The sequence below is a fragment of the Pyricularia grisea genome, chromosome VII (assembly GCF_004355905.1).
Source record: "Pyricularia grisea strain NI907 chromosome VII, whole genome shotgun sequence".
In the NCBI taxonomy this organism is placed as follows: Eukaryota; Fungi; Ascomycota; class Sordariomycetes; order Magnaporthales; family Pyriculariaceae; genus Pyricularia; species Pyricularia grisea.
In genome coordinates this window covers 2,646,392-2,669,872 of record NC_044975.1, presented here as the reverse complement: position 1 = coordinate 2,669,872, position 23,481 = coordinate 2,646,392, and the positions used below count along the sequence as shown (strand labels likewise).

The following is a 23,481-nucleotide window of genomic DNA, read 5'->3' as shown; positions in this document are numbered from 1 at the left end:
TAGACGTGAGATAGTCCGATAAAGATGTAAGGGTCGTATAGCTGCTTGAAAGCTTGAGTGGCCAATCAATCTAGGGCTAGCTAAAGATTCAACCGGCTTGAAAATGGGGTTTCGAGGAAAAAAGTGTGGGTATTTTTAGATATGGGGTCTGGGAATCGGTAGTTTGAGGAATGAGTTCAGGTGATGAGACCCTGGATTATGTTTATTTTAAGATGTAAAAAGAATGGGAGGACCAACCAAGATCGGTAGTCAAGGTCTGTGAGTTTATATAGATTTTGGCTGGAATGAAGAAAACCAAGAAATCGCAAAAAACTGAATGGAAAGGGACATGACCGCATAGAACCTAAAGCACCGAACTTTCAATGCTTTCTGCATGCCGGTGTATAAACCAAAGCCTCCCAAGCTTCGGGACACACACTAGCTGCTCTTCCCTTTCCATGCAACTTGAAACTCTGACACTCGTACCAAGCCAATTGGGATTTTATCGAGCCGTCAAACAGCTTGTGCGTGTCATGTAGAAATGAATTATGCACTTTGCTCCGAAAGCATAAGTAGAGAATCTAGCTTGGTGGCAGGCTTGGATGAAAGGATTGAGGAGATGGAGTTTGTAGAACCATGAACATGAGCCTGTTACGTACCAAAATAGCATCCAGCTGAGAAAAAGGTAAAAAAAAAGGAGAAGCTGAATTTGATGCGTCTACCCTTTTCCTGTTTTTCTTTTCAAGTGTTTCTGCGTGGGAGTTGAGAGTTGACAAGAAATTTGGGCAGAAATGGATGGATGAAATCAGCTGTCTTGTGCCTTTCCTCTTTGGCGGTGACCTTTTGGTCTAGCTTATAGCCACCAATTGAACACGTTCACATAAGCTAGGCCCGCCCTCCTTCCAGAGCAATGAAGTAGCAATGAAGTCTTGTGTGGGGAAAAGCTAAGGCCATCCATATACCTCTCGTGGCTAGCTTCAGGGGTCTCGCCCAACAGGGGTAGAGGAACTGAGTTGTGCCCCGCATTCGAGCTCAAGAAAACCCTCAGCTACCTCCTTACCTTAGCTACCTTAGGTCATTGCGCAACCGTTCCAATTACGTAGTGGCTTTGAAGGCGCATACATCAGGAACCTTACTCAACAACGAACCCCAATCTGACCATGCTAATTTACCTACTTCATGTTTGGGAATGTCAAATTATCCTTGCTATTTATATATATATATATATATATAAATATGTGTCTACCTCCTTTCTTTTATATTTTAACAACAGATACCCAATTCCACAACTGAAAAGCCCTTCGCTCAGTGATTATAGCTGGGTAGGCAGGTTACAATGGTCTTCTGGGTAAAGGCAATCCATAACATTTCGGCCAAAGAGTGAGCGTCAAGCATCGTTTGTTTATTTGATACTATATATTCTGCCAAAATGTAAAGATCTTGCTCATGTCCACATCGACATTCGATTCCTTTTCTCCTGTCTGTACGACATTACAGCTCCAATCCTTCTTTTAGGGCTGCTATAGTGACCAACTAAGACGAGATGCCGATGACACCGCAAGCGGGACGGCCGCCAGCGTTGCCGGTCTTCTTGGACTCGGCGTGGCCGCCACGGCCAAGATCGTCAGTGCCGGCATGGACAACAAGGGTACGGCCGACGACGCTCTCGGGGCCGATCAGCTTGATGAACTTGTCCTCCTTGGATCCACTGGCGTTGCCCTGTCCGTCGGTGTCAAAGTTGCCAAGGTCACCGACGTGGCGGTTCTCATCCTCGGGGGCACCGTGCTCCTTGTTGTGGGGGTTGACTACATTGGGGAACAGCAGTGTCAGCCACGGTTTGATCAGTCATCTAGGCATTATACCCTTTGATACTGTGGTGTATTCATCCCCGGACTAGCTAGGTATAAACTCACAGTGAGGGCCGGCCGAGGTGCAGCCATTGGTGTTGTCACCAAAGGTGTGGATGTGGAAGGCACGCTTGGCGTTGGCGTCGCAGCCCTTAAAGTCCCAGGTTACCTTGGTGGGGGAGCTCTCGCTCTCCTGCTCAAAGATGACGTGCCCAGAGACCTGGACAGTCGCGTTGGGGTCGGGACGGAGGACGGCGACTGTGGATAAGGAATAATCCAGTTAGCGAGGGGCTCTCGATTGCGGTAAAAGCAGGTACACTCGTAGGATGGGGGCCCCAATGATCAGCTGTGTCGGAGGGTCTATGTCTAGGGTCTTGCGCTGCTACCCGATTGGAAGGAATCCAATATAAGGAGGCCATCAAGGTGCATCCAAAGCCAAACCATGTAGTGTAAAAACGTGCTCAATGAATCTCAGCGTAGCCAGGTCAGGCAGGCAGCGAATGCACCCGGATGGAAGCTTGATGGACATAGCGGGGTAAACCATGTAGGTATAAAACCAGGGACCTTGCCAGACTTACCGGCTTTGACCATTTTGACGGTTGTTTGGTATGAACAAGTTGTTTTGGTGTAATTTGTTGCTCAAAAGGTTGTTTTTTTGCTTGTTTTTCGAGGCGATTTTATAGAGCAGAAGGGAGCAAGAAGCAGCAGCCGTAGGTTCCGAGAGGAGAGAGGGGACTTAAACATATCGGAGCATATTCGGGCGAAACCTTCTTCGTCAGACTTCCACGGCAAGCCAGCCAAGTGGGGTACTGTACGGGCCTAGGTCGGCTTGCAGCTTTCCAAGTGGAGGGGATAGCCATTTGCGAGCGGCCTCAACTTGTCGTCATCTCGCCACTGATGAGAATGAGGGGCGGCTTACAAATAATAGGTACCTACCGCACCCAAGTCACAACATCTCGCACTCGGTGTTCCGTGGATTGAGTTCAAGAGCTCCGAGCCGGGCATTTACTGGCAAGGATTCCGAGTGAGACGAGCCTGTTCATCTCCCGCAATAACCCAAGTGTTGCAAGCACATAGAAGAGGCAATTGGTATGAGTTAGAGTATTTCATTTTGATTCGATATTACGTCAAAGCAATCCGTCTATCGCATCCTCACCAGAAAACAAATCCTTTCCAGCTCTTTGAGTTAATCAATCCGCCAGGGATTTTCTGGGGAAACCGCAGAAATCTGATCGTCACAAAACTGCACTTACTGTAAACTGCTATGCACCTTGATATGATTGTGGTCCGGTTACTTGCTTCAATACTCTGAAGCCACCTACGGTACGTAGGCAAGGTGAGGTACTACCTGCCATACCTAGATAAGGTGGCCAGTCTACCGTAAGCAACTAAAACAAGTCCTGATCGAGGTTCTGGCATGATTAATCTCCATGTACCTTACCTTACCTGACCTTACCTTGCCCTACTACGTAGACACCCTGGATACCTTAGGTAATTAAGGTAAGAGGTAGCTTACCTGACTCTCGGAGCCTCCACTCCAAAGTCCTACCTGAAAGACCCAAGGTAGAATAACTACAAGCAAAGCCACTGCGATTGATCAACGCCATCTTATCTGTCCTGACCAAAGTTGAAATTTTTATACATTTAGTTAGTAAGCGACCGTCGTCGTTTATTTTATGAACCAAAATTAAGGCTCCCTCCGTGGCACGGCAAGGCTAAGATACCTCCGATAACACGCGTCGGAAGTGCGGAGTTTGAGCACAAGCCACACGCATGTGCCGAGCCTGAACATCTCGTTTTGGTTTTGAGCAAAGGTACCCAGCTCCAAAATGTTTCATTTCTGCGTGCGACGGTTGGAACCTGACGCGGCGATGCTGACCAGATTGCCGCCCAATCCGAGATTAGAGAAAAACTCGCAAGGCCCTTACCGGCCCTATTCTTCTTCCTCAAAGCTAGTCATGATCAACATCTCAGGTGAAAACGTTTTGATGGTTAGGTACTTTATTAATTTGTCGTTATTACTGGCCGCATCTTCGTTTTTGACGCGTGACATTTGACCAAACCTGTGGCTTAGCCCCTCACTTTGATTTACAGTGCAGGGACCGAGCTTCTCAACCAACCCCAAAAGCCGCCAAGGCTGCCCTGTGCTCAAATGGAATTGGAATTGGTTATGACAAACGTTTGCACCCTTAGTACCCTCCTCGAATGGTACCTAACCTACCTACCTTACCTAGGTACCTTAGGTACCTTATTATGGTCCCCTCAAAGCAGCGCAGTCAGTTGAAGGACCCACCACGATTTGCGACGTTCGTTCGGCCTACTTACTGTACAGCCCACTTCCACACAAGCCGTCAATCACATTGATCGCATGCCTCACAAGGCCGGCAAGACAGACCCGAACCCAGCGCGACATTTTTGATCGGGCCCGCTACCAAGGCAGGCACCTTTCACACTACGTACACCAACCAGCCTTTACTCCCTCCACAAATCGTCCTCACCAAAATACTGAAGATTGAGCGAGAGGATGCAATAAGCCTGAAGCCTCTCCGCTTTGACGACATTGCGGAATAATCAAAGGCGTCCCGGCCCAAGCCACCTGCCAGCAGTGCCTTGGACTTGTGTTCGAGACTACCCTTAGCCGGCGCTAGACCACCGTGCGCGCCGAAGTCTCTGTCGTCTGACATCACTCTGGGCTTCTGTACGCCCAGGATCGACTCGACCATCTCCCAAAGCGACATCGCTTGCTTCAGAAATACGCCCGCGCTTTCACGAACAAGGACCAAGAAATCGTAATGTCATTTAACGACGGGCGCCGCTACGGCCATGTGCCCCCGGCGCAGTATCCCGTCCAGAACACACAATCGCAAGACCCCGCCCGTCGGTCCAGCTTCCACCGTGGCGACGACTCAAGCTTCCTTGATCAGCAGGGCAACGGCATGGTTCGCGGCGATGATGAGCTTTTTGTTTCCAGTCCGGTTGAGACCCATAACTCGGCGAGCACGAGACCGACGACAGGCTACGGTGCTACCGCAAACGTTGGCATGGCTGGCTACCAACACCAGTACCAGGCGCCGCCTACGCCAACATCCTACAACCCTGCACAATTCGCAACACAACCGTTGTCCACGGCTGGCTTTGGCAGGTCTTTGAGCACAAACCAGGTACCCAGCACTGCTAGATCCTCCTACAACACGCCGGCATCCCCCACGTACGGCACCCTCGCGTCGCCAACAAGCTACACTCCCCAGGCCTACAACCCAGCTGCGTATGCGAACACCCGCACAACGGCCGCTCCACAGAGGCAGGCGACATATCACGGCTACAACAACTATACCCCCAACTATAATCCTGCAGCCCCTCTCCAGCCATCCTCAGCTTCTGCCACCCCGACCTACGGATACGGGTCACCACAGGCACAACAGATCGCCCAGCCATCCTATGAGCAACCGGCGAGCAACCATCAGTACAGGTCGTCAAATGCATCGAATTACTCCCAGCACTCGTCAAATGCCTCCTACTCTTCTCAGTACAGCGCCCCCTACGGCTCTCCGGCTTATCCCAGCTCATACACGGGAAGCAACAACGCGTATGGGGGTGGTTATTCGACAAATGGGGGTGCATCTTCATCAAGCCCTTACCCGGCCGGTGCTTCACAGGTGCCATACCCCATGGATGATCAAATACCAGTAGGGCCGAACTACTCCTCCGAAAGCCTTAATCGTCCACGGTCTACTTCACAGAGCTCTCCTCTACCCTCGCCGCAGTATCAACCACCTCTGCCCTCAGGAGGGGGTCTTCAACGACACCCAACAAACGCGCCGCTGCCGAACAGACCAATGGACGATGTACCAGAAGAGTGGGACCCAAGCGGGCCGACTGTTGATGACGGCCGCCTCACTCAAGATAACCTGCTCCGGGAGATAGAGGCCGATCTTGGGATGCTGCAGCATTCAACCTCGCAGGCATCGTCATCTCACTCTAGGCGGCCAAGGCCGATCAACGGCAACATATCTGATGATGAGAGGAATCTTCTTCGGGAGTCGCGTCTCGCCGAGAGCCAGGGTCCCTTTAGCACTCATGAGTTGAGCTCCGCATTGAGGGAAGACACCCGATTCCAGCAGGGTTCAACACTTGCCCCGCCAGCAGCACCGCCGGATGACAGTCTCAGTGATAATGAATGGGCTGGTGCCATGGCTTTCGGCGGCATGGATCTGGGGTCTTTAGGCGGAGGTTACGCAGGGACCTTGTCCTACGATAACAACATCAGCTCTCCTCCAGCTGACAACCAATCCGGTACGTTCGCAGACGCCGATGTAGATTTTGGGGGTACTGGTGGTCTTCAGTCGGCTTCACTCGCGCGCGCCCCAAGCTTTGATCAGGGTGATGAAGAGGTGTCTGTTCGATCCAGAAGAAGTGGGAGCGAGTCGCCCTATAAGGAGGATGATAACTTCGACATGCCTGATATGTTCTACCATCCGGGTCTATCGAGCAGGCCGCTTCCAGCGATCCCGCCAACTGGTTCCGATAGCAGTTCGATGATCTCAGCCCACCCCTCCACCCGGTCACAGCACCACGGCTACTCCCAGAGCATCGACGCAGCTCCTGGTCTTCATAATCAACTCCAGCAGCAACAGCAGCAAGTCGAGCGATCAATATCATTATCTAACCACAGCAGCACCCCAACCGTAACTTTGCCCGGTCGATCGAGGACGGATGCCGCAGAGGAGAGAAAGAAAGCACACAGGACCATGGCCCAACAGGCACAGATGTCTAGCGCGGCTAGCATACCCTACGACGGGTTTGAAAGCGCGACACCGTCTTCTACGGTCACTTATGATGCCATCACACTTCCTACTGGGAGACGACGCAAATTTGTACCTGCCAAGTTGACCTCTGGCGATCTTCGTCGCTGCGCGGAGCCGTGGGCTCTCAGCGGTATTGCTACTTGGATCCGTGAGATGGCTGAAGGCGAGCCGGATCTCAAGCAGAAGACCATTGAGGAGGGTCTCATCAAGTTGTTCACTACCAAGGTCCCGACCATGAATGTTGCCGATGCGGAAACATTGGCCAGCAAGGTGTTTGACAGGATGTTGTCTGCAGGCATCATAATTCGCGAGGAAGAATGGGTCAAGTTTGGTCCCGGGACCATATCTGGTGTGCTTACGCAGCTTACTGGCCACGGCTGCTACGCGGCCAAGCTCCACGACGAAGAGATTCCAGGGAGATGCTATAGCTATTACTGCACGAGAACGCTCAAGAAGGCCAATCTGGACGACCTAATGTCAGGAGAGACCATCAAGAAGACAGACTGGAAGGAGTATCACAACCTCACGGATACAGTCATGATTTCTCGAGGAAAGAAAGAGGTTGAGCGTCAGAATAATTTGCATGAGATTGTGTACAGCGAGGAGGTCTTTATGAACCATATGGAGGTTCTTCGTGTGCTGTACAAGGAGCAGCTCAAGGCATGGCAGCCGCCCATCATCACTCCAAACAGGCTGGGCAAGTTTATCGACAACGTCTTTGGCAAGGCCGAGGCCGTGCAGCAGACAAACAAGGAGTACTTGCTCGCGCAACTCAAGTACAGGCAAGCGGAGCAAGGTCCATGGATTCATGGCTTCAGTGACATTTTCCGCGAGTGGATTCGCAAGGCCAGAGAGCCGTATATTGCATTCTCGGCATCGTACCCTTATGCTCAGTTCCTAGTCCGGCGTGAGAAGGATCGCAACGTGCTTTTCCGGCAATTCCTTGACCATGTGCGCAGCCACCGAAGATCCGAGAGGCTGGGCTGGGATACCTACCTCAAAGCGCCCATCACACGACTGCAACGATATTCTCTACTGCTTCAGACGGTTCACAAGAACTCGGTCAAGGATGACGAGGAGAAGGCAAACCTGGCTAGAGCCATCGAGGAGATCAAGGCGGTGACCATGGAGTGTGACAAGCTTGTGGATGACATGACGAGACAAGTGGCGCTCATAGAGCTCCAGTCCTCACTAGTTCTACGCCCTGGATTCCAGTCCAAGCTCAACCTTGACCACCTGGGCCGCGAGCTCAAGATGCAAGGAGACCTGCAACGTATGGGATCTCGAGGTGTGCGTTGGGTTGAGACGCATGCGTTGTTATTTGACCACTACTTCATTCTAGCCAAGATCATCCCGAGCAAGGATGGGCGGAGTGAGAAGAAATACGATGTGTCGAAAGAGGTAAGCTTACATTCCAGCTCTTTGGGTTGCTTGGGAGCCATGTTATGTGTACTAACCAACACCGACGCCAGCCTATACCAATGCCTCTATTGTTCCTCGAGAGTATGAATGATGATCCGGTTTCGAAACAAAAGGGCATAACTGCTCCACTCAACCGTGCAGCACCAACAGCTGGGTCAGGGACTCAGTTGAACAAGGTCATGTCAAACGGTGGTGATCGCCCAGGCCTCGAACACTCGAATACGAGCTCCTCTGCCTCATCGATGCAGCCTGTCACACGTCTCAACACGACCAACTCGTATGAGGAGGGCAAGATCCTCTACCCATTCAGGGTCAAGCATCTGGGTCATGAAGTCTATACGCTATACGCCACAACAGCGCAGAACCGACAGGAGTGGTGCAACCAACTGATCGAGGCCAAGACAAACTATGCCAGGGCATTGCACGCACAAAATGCCGAGCCTTTCCGGCTGCGTGTTGTGGCCGATGGTGCTTTTGCTTACGATTCCATCTCGGCCATGGGGAGGACAGCAGGAGTGCCAATCCGTGGAACGCCCCTGGATCGGGCTATAAGAGAAATGGAGCAGGTCTACGGGCCTGGCCGGGGTCCCGCAGCAGTATGTCGGGCACAGGTCAACTGTGCGACGGCATTCAATGCCTACAACAAGTCGATCATTGCAATCGGAACTGACTTTGGCGTGTACATCTCGGAGGCCAGCAACCCGCGTGGGTGGACGCGTTCTGTGCAGATAAGCAAAGTGACGCAGATCGCCGTGTTGGAGGAGTTCTCGGTTTGTTTGATCATTGCCGACAAGTCGCTCATCTCATACCCTCTGGACGTCATAGCTCCCGTATCCAACTTCCCGGCACCGTCTCACGATAACCCCCGCCGAGCCCCGGTGCGCCTAGCCAAGGATGTCAGTTTCTTTGCAACGGCGCGTATGAAGGATCGGATGTTAGTTTTCTTCAAGCGGAAAGAAGGAATGCACAACACCTTCAAAGTTCTGGAGCCTGTGTTCCAAAAGTCGTCCGAAAAGAAGTCACGTCTTTTCGGCGGTAGGAAGGGAGGCTCAGGGACCACCGAGTACTTCCGTGATTTTGACGAGTTTTATCTCCCTACCGAGTGTTACTCGCTCAACCTGCTGCAAACGTACATCGCAGTGTCCACAGCCAAGGGCTTCGAGCTTCTGACGCTTGACAAGAAGCAGACCATGTCAATACCGCGGGATCTGACCCTGCCGGCCATCGCCGACATTGCGCAGCGCATCCAGAGCCAGCGTCCCCTGGGAATGTTCAAACTCAATGATCAAGAATTCCTGCTCACTTATGAGGACTGTGCCGTGTATATGGACAAGCATGGCGAGGTATCGCGGACGCTGATCATGGAATACAGTGGCAAGCAAAAGAAAGCCCGCGCGGCCACCATGTTTGGCCAGTATTTGCTTCTCTTCAACGAAGACTATGTCGAGGTGCGCAACGCGGAGAATGGCCGTCTCAGACAGATAATCGCGGGTCGCGACGTCAGATGTCTCGATTATGGTTATCGCGGACCGACCGGGCCCGGGCAGGGCGTGGCCACAGGCGCACTGCCGATGGACTCTCAAGGAACCGTCAAGATCTGCATGAGCCACCCCGAGGTCCCTGGTAGTCAGATCGTCTTGGAGATGGCGTTGAATGATGGACATCTGGAGAAGTCATGATAGAAAGTAGTAGAAAGATGCATTTTGGGATGGGCGTGTTCATTCTCGGGGGTTAATTTTTATTGTCATAAATGGCTTGTAGGTGGACAATAGTGCGAATGTCCAATTTCCCTCTCTTTTTTTTTCTCGGTTTGGATGATATGAACAAATTGGATGGAAAGCATCTGGGGTTCTGCTCCATTTTGGAGAGGGCAAGCGGGTTTGGATCTATGGCGCTGAATCATGGTTGGAGAGACGATTTCAACTTTGCAGGAGGAATGGTTCAACAGTCCCGTATCGTTTCTATTTTTAATGATTCTGATGGGTTTTCTGTTTCCGGTTTACTATTTTTTGCTTTTCTTTCTTTGCTCCAATACGTCCATGAGCGAGCATTGTTGTTTGTGTTTTATGACTTTTTGTCCCATGAGCCCAGTGCCCGGCTGTTTTTTTGTATCTGCTGGGGGTTTCTTCTCTCTTACGTGTAAAAAATCTATAAACCATTCAAGTCATCTAGCTAAGGACTGTTCTGGCCCCTTTAGAAAATCCGTTTTTGCTTGAACTCGGTTGCACAAAACTAGACAGCTTTATTCTTTTCTCCTCGGGGGTTTTTTTTGACTTCCAACTACCGCAGTACACATGGCTTGTTTATATGGACACATTTGGCCCAAAGCCCGATGTCTAACCCCCCAAAAGTCCTGCCAGCTGGCATTTTTGACTCGCCTGAGATATTTTTAAAAGTCATATGCAGATCCTAGCTTTCTATGGCCAAAGTTTAAAAAAAAAAAAAAAAAAAAAAAGAGTTCTAAAGCACGTCGTTGCTCGTCTCACGATGGTCTTCTCACACCTTTTCCAAAACCTGTTTGATCTGCACATCACCACATCGCTGCCAAGAAAATGCGCACATAATAGTAATAGGAGTAAAAAGATCATTCCTAATCTTCGTTCATTTTGATATTTATGCCCACGGGTACATGGAACATCCCAAAATTTACATCTTTGGGTCTTGTCTTCAGATACCGATACCAGGTCATCAAATTGCCAACCCTGAACCGAGTCAGAAATGGACGCTGTGCATGAAGCAAACAGTAAGCAAGCCTGAGCAAAATTTCCCTTGGAGAAGAGAGATACAGATGATCGAAGAAAAGAAAAAAAGTGTAAATTGCTGAATAATCGCGGCCCAAGTCCGCGCAGATGACTGCTGACCAGCCACTTGTGAATACAATATTTCCCACGCACATTCCAGTCAGAAGCAGGTGTGACAAAGTAGGTAGTAAGAAAATAGTAGAATAGCGGGATTCGGTTGAAGACACTGTGGTCATCCCTATGTTTCTATGAAGCCGGTTCCTGCACATTATGGCGTGGAATGTTAACAAGAAAGTGAACAAATCCAGCCAACACGGTGGTAGAAATGAATACGCGACAAAAAAGACAACAGAGAAAACCAGTTGCACAATTGGGTATGCTGCTTTGAACAAAAACAAAACCACGACGAGATAACAAGTCGATGGTGAAAACAAGAGGGAATCAGGACACGAGAGAAAGGTGGCGAAGCCATGCCCATGGCTGAAGGGAGATAAGAACCCAATTTCCACCGCGACAAAGAAAAAAAAAAGGGAGGACAACAGATCACTGGCCAACAAACCTCCGTGCGCTCTGTACTGGCCCGCTACCGGCTAGCTTGCGTTCCTTGAGTCTGCTCGTCCTCCACGTCTCGTACCACTGCTCCCTGCTGGCCTCGCGCAACTCGCCGCGCCAATCATTAAATACAGCCTCCTTGAGCTTGACAAAGTCGCAGTGGTCCTCGTTGTTGGGGTCTGCAAATCCCCACGGGAACGCGCGCCCAACAACACTAGGCTCGTAAATGTCCGGGCTGATTATCGACATGGGAATGAAAGGCGGCTCGTCCTGCTTCAGTTCTTCCGCGGTCCGACTACGGCGAATTGAATCCCTCTTCGACGCCCTCGACGAAGGCGAGGCAGGGTTAGCGCCTATAACATCGTCATCGTCCTCATCTTGATTTGCCAGGTCGCCGTCGATTTCCCCATCTTCTTTTGTTGTTGATTTTTGTCCACTGGCCACTTCATCATCATCCTCGGCCGGCTCCTCGTCTTCCTCATCGATTCTGCTAGAATCCGGAGTCGCAGCATCGTCGTCGTCAAACCCGAGGGCCTCGAGTGGATCCAGCCCTGACTTTTTAAGGCTGTCCCAAACGGTCCGCTTGAGTACATCCATGTGCTTGGTGGTAATTGTGTCGGCCTTGGAGATCACGGGGATGACAGTGGTTTTGCCCTGCAGCGTACGTAGTACTTGGAGGTCCAGGTCCTCGTCTAGGCTACCGACAATGCGCGCTGGAATACCCTGGGTCTTGCTGCCAGGAGCTTGCGCGGCTTTGACGGCAGCAATGTTCCGGTCGAGGCGAGCAGGATCAAGAACAAGAAAAACAGCGTGAATATGGGTGTCTTGGACACCGGGGGAACGCATAACCTTCATCTCCTCAGTGAAAGTGTCCTCGAATTTGCTCTCAAGAAATGCCGACATTTCGCGGAGTTGAAGATCCACAACGTTTTTCTCGAAGCCCTCCGAGTCCCATAGTGTCAGACCGACGCGTTCGCCATCGATTTCGGTTTCGAGATAATGAGGTACGAAGTTGCCCGAGGCAGCAGCCTTGGGCGTCAATTCACTGCCATCAATGGTACTCTTGGTGCGCTTCTTCGGCGGTAGGGCGAGCGAGGTTTTGAGAAATTCAAGGAATGATGTTTTGCCAGAGCCTTGTGTACCGACAATGAGAATGCTATTTTGGCGCGAGAGAGGCCATCAGGTTAGTTGACTTTCTCACAAGGTTGGCTGACGCCTGCGAATGGAGCATGGAAGAAATACATACTTGAAAGGCGTGGGGTCCTTGCGTCTGCGAACCCTCCTCGGGTTGTTAACAGAGCTGATGGCGCTGCTCGCGTAGCTGTACCTGCCACGATGCGTCATGCTCTCGGTACGAGCATAGGGATCGACCCAGGCGCCATTGGGGATAGGCGGGACCGGAACGTTGATCGCTGAGCGTGAGCTGGGCTCCATCGAGGGACGCGAGAGAAGGGACTGGTTGTCAATAAACGAGTGTTGGCCAGAGACGATCTGGAAGCTGTCTGGACGAGGGGTCTCGCCGCCAAAGGATTGCAACTCCGGGGCTGGGGCGCCGTTGTAGAGCACTGGGAGGCGGGGAGGAGATTTGGGAACCGAGGCGTCACGCTGTCGCTGCAATTCCTGTTCTCTGAGCTGGGCCTTCTTGCCCTTCAGCTCGCCTGACTTGCTACGCCTTAACAACATTCCGAGACTTGAGCGGCGTGTGGGAGGGCTCATGGTTGTTCGGGGATCTACGGTCGAGGGTGCCTGTCGTAAGGGTGATCGAGCGGGGATCGGGCCGGCTGCGTATTGGGAAGCTGCCACTATAGGTGACTTTTCGGCAGCTGTTGCTGTTGAATAAGGATGGGCATTGACGTCAGTGTCATGATCGCCATGGATATAACCATTGTCTTCATCATGCGGCTGGGATGGTTGTCTGATTTGATGCATATTGAGTCTTGGACGGGAAGTAACGGTCTACGCATGCAGGATAAGCTGCGGGTGCGGGTGCGTTTTCGTCTTTTTTTTTTTTTTTTTTCTTTTTTTTTGTTCGTCGGAACGGGCAGGGAAGTTGGGATGAGACGAGGTACCAAGGGGGGAAACAATAGGAAGAGGAATCGTGTGAGATCGAATTAAATCCAAATCCAGTACGGAGATTCGATGATTCTTTTGGGCAAGCACCTTTTTTAAACTTACAGGGAATTTAGGCAATCACGGCCCAAGGAAATTTCGGGGTCCAGCAATCGTTGAGTGGACAGGCCGTCAATCAAAAAGGAGCTCCGTCCGATTGATCGAATAGGCAAGTAAGCCAGACGAATGGTGCTGAATGGGAATTAGAGACGCAGGCAGATAGGTGCAAGCAAGATGGCACAGCAGATGGATTTTTGTTTTTTTGGCGGCTGGCTCCCCCTGATCTGTTTCGGTTGATTCTTTTCTTCCGGTTGGCTCGTTTCGAGTGGTGGAAGCGCCTTTATCATTGACGCGTGCGACTGGTCGTTAGCCCTTGAAACCAGCAAACATTGGCGGGTTGGCGGGTCACAGAAAATGCGACGAGAGCAATTATTGGAGTGTGGGTGGGTGTGGATGTTCGTCCAGATATGACATGGAACCTGGGACCACCAGACCAGAACACGGCCAGCTCAACCAGGTTTTGGTGAACAGATTGAAATTGGGTATATGATTGGCAATGGGCACCTCAGCTGTCCAATATGCAGCTTTCCGGCTTTATTTACTCACCTTTATTACGTCGAGGTGGCCCAGTTACCTCTTAACAAGCTTGCTTCCAAAGAGACGGATGCGACTCGTGTGTCGCGTAACACCGACTTTGTCGTCAAATCAACGACCCGAAATCAACGTCGAGCTACACAACAAGGCTTTGGTGCTATATTCTTTCCGCTCGCCTACCCCGCCTGGTGTTCGTTGCTTTTCGAGTTGCTTGCGTTGCCTCTACGTCGTCAACTCTACTTTTTGCTCGGGCGGATGGATGGGCACAAGTCGATGGGTGGCAGGCAGTGTTCGATCGAGTTTGTTGGTTCGAGTCGACAGGATACAAAATGTACCTGTTTTCGTTCGCGTCGCATATATTTGGTCGACTTTGTCTTGTCTTTGTTGGACTAATGTGGGCGCAAGAGCTGTCCTTCTTCTGCGCGTTCGGTAGAGGGGTTGAGACTATGTTGCTTCTTTGTTCCGGGGGCGCTGCTCAAATCTTGGCCTTTCTTTGCTTCTGCGCACTCAATCTTGGTCAGCCTTTCATGGGGTTCAACAACCATTGCATCCCGTCATCTGATTGCCGTGCGTAGTTCAGCTGATAAATCTGCCCAACATCGGACAGGATTGAAGCAAAGGAAGGAACTACTGCAGGAGGTAGGTCTAGATAGGTACGGTAGATTGGGCTAAAGGAGTGCGCGCTAGCGTAAGGTTATGCCGTCACTTCGTTTGCTTGCTCCCATCAAACCGCAAATACCATTTCCCACTTTTGGTCGTATTTCCGTTGCGCCGAAGCTATTACTCGTATGACAGGTGATCTTTAAGTGGAAAACTTACCTTGCTAGTAATGTAGGTAGTAGTGATGTGGCTCTTCAACGGCTATAGCCTTTTTACTTTCTTTTTCTTTGCCCTTTCGATGGAAGCCAATACGCGCTTCCGGGGTGGGCTAATAAAAGGTAATAGGTTTAAAAGTTAGGATGAAAGGAGATTGTAAGAAAGTAAATAATAAAAAAAAAAGGTCAGAAAAATTCACGTCTCAAGAGCTACAATGCCCCTACGCGCTGTGATACGTCGTGTAGCACATGCAGTTGGGTAAAGTAAAGAATAAAAGCGGCTACCGCTACACCCCAATCAGGAGGCGTAGAAAGGAAATGGTTGCGTTTGACGGCGGTAGACCGATGGTAATTATGAAAAACAAGAGTGACGAGTTGAAGGAACAAAATCCAGTCCACGACCAAGATCAACCGCCCACATACAAATCGGGACCTGCAGCTTTCTGTAACTTCTAACTAAAGTTAGGCTAGGTGGGTTTGAAGAGAGCGGGTATGCTTGCATTGGGCGGATGCAGGTACACAAATTGATGGGAAAGCGGATCGATGGGGGGGGATTAGACGGCGCCGCGCCGCCCTTTTTTTGGGGGGAGGCGCACAGCCAGTGGGGAAAGGACGTTCGATGCCCACAGCCCTGCCCTGTCAGTTGTTTTGTTGCCCGACCTCCATCTTGCCATTCATCAGGCTTGTGGGTGGATTAAGCTGCCCTGGCTTGCATGGTCAACCTAGGATACATGGATGGATTGGGTTTCGTCATGAGCCCAGGAACACAAAGAGACAGACCGCTAGGCACCTTTCCGGGAGATGTTCGTTTTAGTGCGTCGTGATAGTCAGGGGCACTTTGGGCAATTTTTGGAAATTTTTGTGGTTGTGCCAAAACCGTTTGGATGGCAATGTTCGTTCTGTTTTTGGCTTGTGATAAATGACACAACTGGTGTTCGCATGCAATCTTTACTCAACTCAAGACATTTGGCACAAGGGGAACCCCGGTGAAGTGATCGCAGACGGGACGTGCAGGGCTTTGCATGTGCACAATCGATCGCAAGGTACATTTTTTGCCAACGTGGGGAGTCTCTTCTTTTTTTTTTCCTCACATCTCAACTGCATGTACGATCGAGTGGGCTTTTTCCCTGTCGGGCACCACCACATCGGTTCCAATCCGAGAACCTTTTTACTTACCCTTCTTTTTTTCCTTCTTTTTTTGGTGGAACGCTACGGAGTATTTTCCTTTCCGTCCAAGCCGTCATCTGAAGTTAATGCAAATGCATTGCCTCGAGATTTGCACACTGCGCCTCTTTCAGCTTCAGAATTGCATAGCGAGCGCAATGCTGCAAACAACACAACCGTTGTTCCCTGTTGGCAGCTCCTTGGTAGTGTAATTATGCTCTGGTTAATTTCAAGGGGGGTCGTCCTTCTTTCGCTCATTGCGAGTGGTCGCCCCCTTTTAGATTGCAGCGAGCACTCGGCACAGTCCGCCAATCAAATGGAAGATTGACGCTTCGTTTTCGCACTCCTCCCTTTTTTTTTTTTTTTTTTTTTGTCGGCGTACCTTGTGTCAAATCTCTCCATGAATAATTTCGGGCATATTTTGATCCTGACAAGTTCAGTGGACGTTTTCGTTTTCCCTTCTCCTTTTTATTTATTTATTCAAGAAACCTCACGCATCAATACTGATAGATGCTGACGAGTTCTTGTTCTTTCCTTTTCAGAATATCTGCTTAATCACCTTGATGAGCAAACCTGGTGCAGTCAGTCTAGCATTCAGATCTCCATGCTGTATAGTACAGTAAGCTTTTCTTCGTACAAAAAGTCAGTATGCAACGTGACAGCACACAGTACTGTAGACTACTAAGTAGGTAGGAAAGGCAAGGTTGGCAAGTACATACGCGGCCAAGCAACAACCTTGCTCTCCCTCTTCGGCACGAAACTAGGTAGGCATCCACCCCCCGCACCTGTCATTTCTCGCTATGGAGACCGCGATCTCATTTGTGGCAAGGATGACTGCCCAGCAAGCCAACAAAGTTATCGTAGTAAGTGAACTTACAGTACGAAGTAGAGTACCTACAGTCATTAGGTGCCTTAACGCAGTCTATGAGTGCCTAGGTAGAGTAGTAACTCGGCTAAAGAAGATTGATGAACAACTCCATTTGGTCGCCTCGTGTGATTTGTCATTAGAACTAGTCAGGGCTTAGTCTGGCCGATCTTGCTCAATTTGTGTGAGATTCTTTTTTTCTTTCCTCAGAACACGAAGAAGAGAAAGAGTCAGTATCATGAGTCCAATTTCAAACGGACGGAAGAAGAAAAGAAGAAGAAAAAAAACAATGCAAGGGTTTTTCGCGGAATTTGGGGGTCTGGAAAGGGGGATATAACTCAAAAATCCCTATGATGCTTCCATGCATACCATCCCCTTGCACCCTTATGATGGACGCATACACCACCCTGACAAAGGGAGTGGCTTGAGTGGTTTCTCTCAAACAAGGTGTGACCCGAGCTTTCTATTCACCCCAGGGAATCACGGATGGTATGGGCTCCTCTTGTTTCACGGTAATTGCTGCTGGTAAGAGGAGACAAAACCGGGCCCCCGGGGGACCATCTTACCACGTACCCTAAATTTACATCGGAAATAATGGAAGAATTAGAAAGAAAAAAAAGAATCCTGGCTGTGTTCGAGTACTGTAGGGGTCAATGACTTTTGTCTTGGCTATTTCTAAGCCGACTCTGTGACGAGATATTAATAATTACGGCTGGACCGAAGGCAAAGGTCCATTCCATGTTTTCGGGTCAATAACGTCATCCTGGCATGGGAAAGGTAAAGGAATAATTGATGAGGTGAATATTTTTGGTTGTCTACACAAAAACTCCTTACACCGAGATAATAAAAAACCAGCCACAGAATCGCGGTCTATGCTGCGTCCCTTCTAACAGGTATATGCGGTATCATGCCATGATGTTGTACAGAACGGCTTTCGGAGCCCTTTGCAAGTAATAGAAATCATATCCTCCGCCTCCCAAAGTGGCCAAAACCAAGCCAGCTTTGTCTCACCCAGCAAACACATCATGCTGTAACTCTACCCCGAAATCCCCCGCCATCTGCCTCATCCTCGCCTCGACCTCGTCTTCCATGCCGCCGCCGAGCCCCAGGAACTGTCGGAGCTTGAAAAAGTAGAATACCACGTCGCTGGCCGTCAGGACCGTCTTGAACAGCGCGTGCCGCCACATGTTGGCCATACGTTCCCGGAACGGCCGATCCTTATCCTCAAACATGCTCCTGCTCGCCCACTCGCCCATCATCTTGACGCGGTTGACGGGGGAGCCCATGTGCTGGTTGTTGCCCTGGACGATGCGCATGTTGCGCCCGATGAAGATGAGCTCCTTGGGCCACTTGTTCTCGTCGGCCAGCATCTCGCGCACCGCCTGCTTGGACCGCTTCTGCAGCTCGAACCGCCGCTCTTTAGGCGTCATGCCCTCGGGTAGGTCCATGCCAAGCAACTGCCGCCGGTAGTGGCCGTCGCCGCCCTCGTACGGCCGCATCAGCGTCGCGCTCGCAAATAGGTCCGCCCCCTTGATGCCCCACTGGTCGCAAACCCTCGAGATGGTCTTGTTGTCAAAGGTCATGAGCGCTTTCCAGAACTCCGAGTACTCGCGTCGGAACTTGGGCGTCAAGTAGACATATAGCCCATGGTCGATGAGCACCAGCTCCGCCCGCCCGCCCGGCAGCCGGCGAATGAAGATGTTGCCCGGGTGCGGGTCGCAGTGGACCACGCCGAACTTGAAGATCTGCGCGCTAAAAAGGTCCACAATGGTCGTCATGACATCCTTCTTGCTGAGGCCCAGCCCTCCCTTGCCGTTTCGGCCTCGCCATTCGTCACGCTCTGGCTTGAGGTTCGAGCTCTCCGGGTTTCGACGCAGCTCCGCCCGCACCGCAGCCATGTCTGGGGATGGTAGCGGGGTCCCGTGCACGCCCACTGAACCCTTGCCGTAGCCGCCGTACCAGGGCCTGGTCATTGCCTCGCGGTCCCATAGCCTGACTCCCTCTATCCACTCTGTGACTAGGACACGCTTGCTGCTGAGTTCTGAGTAGACCTTGGGGATGTAGACACGTCCACGTAGATAAGGCTCATCTGCGATGAGGTCACGCATTGTGTCTGAGTTTTTGGCCTCGTTGATAAAGTCCGTTTCCAGTTCCAGACGCTCTGTGATGAAGGGAACCATGCTGTAGAGTGGGAGCTCGAACCACCATGAGTAAATCTTAGTAACAACCCTATGAAAAACAATGTCGGTTAGCTTCAAGGTAACGCAAGCACATCTCCACCAACGGCAGCAGCCCTGATATGCAAACTCACTTGAAAGACCACAGATCCCACCCTATCTGCTTGGCAATCTCTGGCTTCTGGATCTTGACAGCAACCTCGGTGCCGTCCGGTAACCTCGCCCAGTGCACCTGCGCAACGCTGGCACTTGCCCTGGCCGACCTCTCCATGACGCCACGACCGTCCTCGCCCGCGAAGCTCACCCCAAACACCTCCTGCACCGACTTCCCGCCAAAGTCCTCCCTGATTACCCTCTCGACCTCTTCCCAAGGCACCGAGGGGGCATCGTCAAACATGCGTGCAAACATGCGCTGAAACTCGGGCGGCAGCACTGCGCTCTGCATGGCGATGGCCTGGCCAATCTTGAGGTACAGGCCGCCGTTCCTGCGCAGCAACTCAAACAGCCGCTCGGCGTTGCGACGGTGCAGGTCCTCGATGGTGCCAGAGGAGCCGATCAGCGGCAGTGGCTCCGGGCGAAAGTTGAGCTTGTAGTCAAGCGCGACCAGCAGGCCTGTGCCAAATGTGCGTAGAGACCGGCCCATGCCCGAGGCGTACACCTGGCTGTCGATCGCGTAGAGGGCGCCCAGCACGGCGCTGGCGATGAGGAGTCGGCGCGCCCATCTTCGGCTGCGCGTATATGTGCGAGCCTTTCGGGGCCCGCCGAGGGAGGAGGGGGACGGCGGTACTGCGGGGCGGAAGTCGGAGGGTGTATGCTGTGTTTGGAGCGTTCGGATGCAAGGTGAAGGTGCCGTGGGGAGTTTGCGTGTCGGTCGTGTGAGGGATGCACAGGCCAGGTATCTCGGTATTCTGGCGGTGGTAACGGTGGTCACGGTGGCCAATCTTCTATTTGGTGCGCCGGAGCTCAGGCGCGCCAGATTGTGTCGAAGCATGGCTGCCTTGGGTTAAGGCGAGCGGTATTAAGAAAAAAAAGAAACCCCAGGAAGGTATTATTCTATGGATTGAATGGCGACATGGATGGTATATTTTGAGAAAGAACAACTTCGTCAACAAATTTTGGTAAAAGAAGACGGTCGGCTGGTATTTGGGGGCTAGCTGTTTTCTAGCGCGGCGTTATCTTTGCCGTTGCTGACGTCGGCGATTTATAATCCCCGATCTATGGAAGGTTGCTCCGTTAAATCCGCATCGGACTACCTTAAGACCACTTTGCGCGGTCCACCACAACAGTTCGGAATCGGGCAAGGAAGCAGAAAAATAAAATAAGATCAATTTTTTCCGAGAAAGGAAGAAAAAAAAAAAAGTCTATGATACACTCACTCATTCTCCTGAAAACTCCATGATGACCAGGATACAAATGTCAAAATGTTAATTGTGTTTGATTCGTTCATTATTTGCCCCGAGAAACAGAAATCATTATCAGCGCTATCCGGATCCTCGATATCCCCCCACCTGCCATCACGTGGCTACGTGCACCCAATGCTCTTAAGTCCGCGATAACACAAACACCATACCCAGAATTGAGTTGAACTGCCGTTTGCGAATCCCAATCCGTCACTACATAGCCTTATTTTGTCTGTTACCACAATTCTGCCGTGTTACAGTGATCTACTGAGGCCACCACCTGTCATTCCACCCGGGCGCAGGTCTTGTCAAGGAATATGGCAGCGACACAGGAGACCAATCACGTACATCTTCCACGGTACAATCATTACCTGAAGTGACATATCAAGAGAGGTCTTCAGCAGAAACACCCCGTACGTTGACAAGTCTGTCAACCCAATCCTCTGGGATCGCATCTCTTGTGCCAAGTGCGTTCTCAGATTTCCGTGGGCGACAACAACAATACTCCCGCCACGACCTGTCAGGGCAGGACCCAATATGCAAGACATGGCAGATGCGTCTAGAAATCATCATAAACTCAAATGCCAGGCCGTGAATCCGGCAGGCTTCCGCATTCTTAGCGGTTACTAACATTGTAACTGTAAGCCAATCTGTCAGGGTGTGGATTGTGCCGCGTAACATGCCCCCGATGATAAAGGAAAATGAACTGTCGTGTGCAATCATGGTATAGTACAGATCAACAATTTCTGGGGCATTAGCACCGCTGGGAGGCCTCTGTTGGGCGGTCTGAAGTATGTTGGGATATCTCTTTAACGCAGCCAGGACAACGTTTTGGATTTCGGTGATGAACCAGGATTGACAATCAGCATCTGTCTATAACAAGCAACTTCGTCAAACTGGTCATTATAATATTTTGGCCAAGCTACCTCCTGTGGAACACTAGTTTTGACCACATTATTGGACGTCTCTTTTTCAGATGTCAAAGGCATCGACAAGAAGGCAACTCCCCTTGGCCCCCTTTTTTTGCCGAAGACTTGCTTGTGATTGGCATCGTCGATTTGTGGGCGATAGGACCAGAAGGACCGCAGTGGGTGGTCACCATCAGAAACAAACAGCTGTGGAGGCTCTGCTTGCACAGATTCCTGAAGCTCTAGAGAAATAACACTTGCTTCAAATCATGTGCAATGGGCTAATATGGAATCCGCGCAAGTTTGTGACAGTTGGAGAGCTAAACGTGTAGCTAGGTGCCCAAGTCAGCCCACAGCGAGATTATAGTAGGTAGCAATTCAGTGCAGCTAACTTTGACGACCCTTCAAAATACGTGAATGAATGGCAGGTATATCCACCTGGCCAGACATATTTCTTCTTGTCGTGTCTTGGGTCTTAACAGCCAAGATGTTGCGGTTAGACAACCAGTTCATCTAGAAGAATGAGTAGTCAAAGCAAATAAGAGGACCAAACGGAAACAGGAAGCCAGGGGACAATGCAACAGGAGACTATTAGAAGTCCCGGCTCTCGTCAGAGCTTTTTGTAATGTAGACCTTCCTGGTAATCGAGCTTGTTATGTAGCATAACTTCTTTTGGAGTGTAAACCCAGCAACAGAACAACCATGTCAAGCAATAAACAACACTTCGAATTAATATGTTTCAACTCGATATTTTGACAGCTCGCTGATTATCATAGTGGAATCCTTGGTCTATGCCAATTGCAATCAAGGACTATTATACCAAGTACGAACAAGTCTTCAGATTGGAATACGATACATGACCAAATTATCCATACACAGATCGGAAACTTTCACCTCTTTTCATCTTCACACCCTAGTCGTGTGATTTGCGACGTACAAGACAGCAGACTGTGCGACTAGAAAGTTTGCTTGTCAGGAGGAGCTTAGTTCATGAACCCAAAAAGGGTAAAACTTTTGATGTTTGGCCTAATAAACAATAAATAGGATATGCTGACCTAATTCAACATTTAGAAAAAAAAGAAAGAAAAAAAAGAACAGAAGCATGTACTCTACGAGTCGCACCTGGCAGCGCATAAGCAGCCAGCACTAAGCACTAGACTAGACCTAGATGGAGCTTACGGTAAAAGAATTAGAGTTAATGATATGCAGGACTTGGACTGGGTGTGATGAGGCTGGCCAGCCAGCCTGTCTGGTGTCGTTTTTATTGTAGTATTGTAATTTCAATGAGAGAGAGAAGGAAAAAAAAAAAAAAAAAAAAAAAAAAAAAACTAGAAGCTATGTACTAGCTGAAAACGCATTTGTAAGGGAAGAAAAACAACAACAAACCATGAAGGCAATTTTCGAGTTGATGATCTGCAACGGCTAGAAGAAACCACGCGACCCCCACGAACCGCATCAAAAACCGAATTGCCTACGAGTGAGAATATGACTTGGGGGCGTTTCGTCCGGGGTTCAACGTCCAGATCTAGGGTCTCAGTTTCGAGTTGGAATTGAAGGACGACAGCAGTACCACGTAAAGGGGAAATGAAATGTTTCTTTTGGTTGTGCCGTACTCCACCAGCCCGAGGAGGTTCCCGACTTACCGAGTCGACTCACACCAGTGATTGCTGTACCGGTACACGTGGATTACCAAAAGAGATAGATGATAACTGCCCGACTAAACTATCTTAGCTTAACTCTTAAAGCCGTGTTTTTGCGCATTGAATTCCATGCTTACCAGACTCGCATGGAAATTTGCACTCATAGCAAGTCTACTAAGAACAAAGTGGCCAGGCGGATCTCCCTTTACCAGCAGCAGTAGTCTATGCTAAGTCGATCTAAATCTAGAATCTGAAGATTTGCTTTGAACCGTTTGAGGGTTCATGCATGATGTTTAGCGGCTTACCGTTAAGACCATCCCTGCTTACCTGCTACGGAGTCCAAGACCCACCCTGCCGTGAACCAAGGATCAGCCCTACTCCGTACATAGTACTAAATTAATTACCTTTTAACAGAACATGGCATCCAAACTAGTTCGTACTTTACGACTTTACGGTATGCACG

The 23,481-nt window shown here is 50.4% G+C and overlaps 4 protein-coding genes across 4 annotated transcripts; 1 reads left to right on the top strand and 3 right to left on the bottom strand.

Moving 5' to 3' along the window:
* Positions 1 to 1,360: 1,360 nt before the first annotated feature.
* Positions 1,361 to 2,828, bottom strand: PgNI_10799 (uncharacterized protein). Its single transcript, XM_031130772.1, has 3 exons — positions 2,405 to 2,828; positions 1,893 to 2,084; positions 1,361 to 1,784 (listed from the first exon to the last, which is right to left on the bottom strand). The coding sequence occupies exons 1-3, from the start codon at positions 2,415 to 2,417 to the stop codon at positions 1,513 to 1,515; spliced, it is 477 nt and encodes a 158-aa protein (XP_030979836.1). The 5' UTR covers positions 2,418 to 2,828; the 3' UTR covers positions 1,361 to 1,512.
* A 1,790-nt stretch (positions 2,829 to 4,618) lies between these two features.
* On the top strand, positions 4,619 to 9,732 carry PgNI_10798 (uncharacterized protein; the record flags this gene model as incomplete). Its single annotated transcript, XM_031130771.1, has 2 exons — positions 4,619 to 8,032; positions 8,104 to 9,732. The coding sequence occupies 2 exons, from the start codon at positions 4,619 to 4,621 to the stop codon at positions 9,730 to 9,732; spliced, it is 5,043 nt and encodes a 1,680-aa protein (XP_030979835.1).
* An 821-nt stretch (positions 9,733 to 10,553) lies between these two features.
* PgNI_10797 (uncharacterized protein) lies at positions 10,554 to 13,735 on the bottom strand. The gene is made up of 3 exons (XM_031130770.1): positions 13,522 to 13,735; positions 12,593 to 13,175; positions 10,554 to 12,502 (listed from the first exon to the last, which is right to left on the bottom strand). The coding sequence occupies exons 2-3, from the start codon at positions 13,060 to 13,062 to the stop codon at positions 11,338 to 11,340; spliced, it is 1,635 nt and encodes a 544-aa protein (XP_030979842.1). The 5' UTR covers positions 13,063 to 13,175; positions 13,522 to 13,735; the 3' UTR covers positions 10,554 to 11,337.
* Positions 13,736 to 17,690: 3,955 nt separating this feature from the next.
* PgNI_10796 (uncharacterized protein) lies at positions 17,691 to 20,466 on the bottom strand. The gene is made up of 2 exons (XM_031130769.1): positions 19,205 to 20,466; positions 17,691 to 19,122 (listed from the first exon to the last, which is right to left on the bottom strand). Exons 1-2 carry the CDS (start codon positions 20,059 to 20,061, stop codon positions 17,901 to 17,903), a joined length of 2,079 nt encoding a protein of 692 aa, XP_030979841.1. The 5' UTR covers positions 20,062 to 20,466; the 3' UTR covers positions 17,691 to 17,900.
* Between the last annotated feature and the right edge of the window lie 3,015 nt (positions 20,467 to 23,481).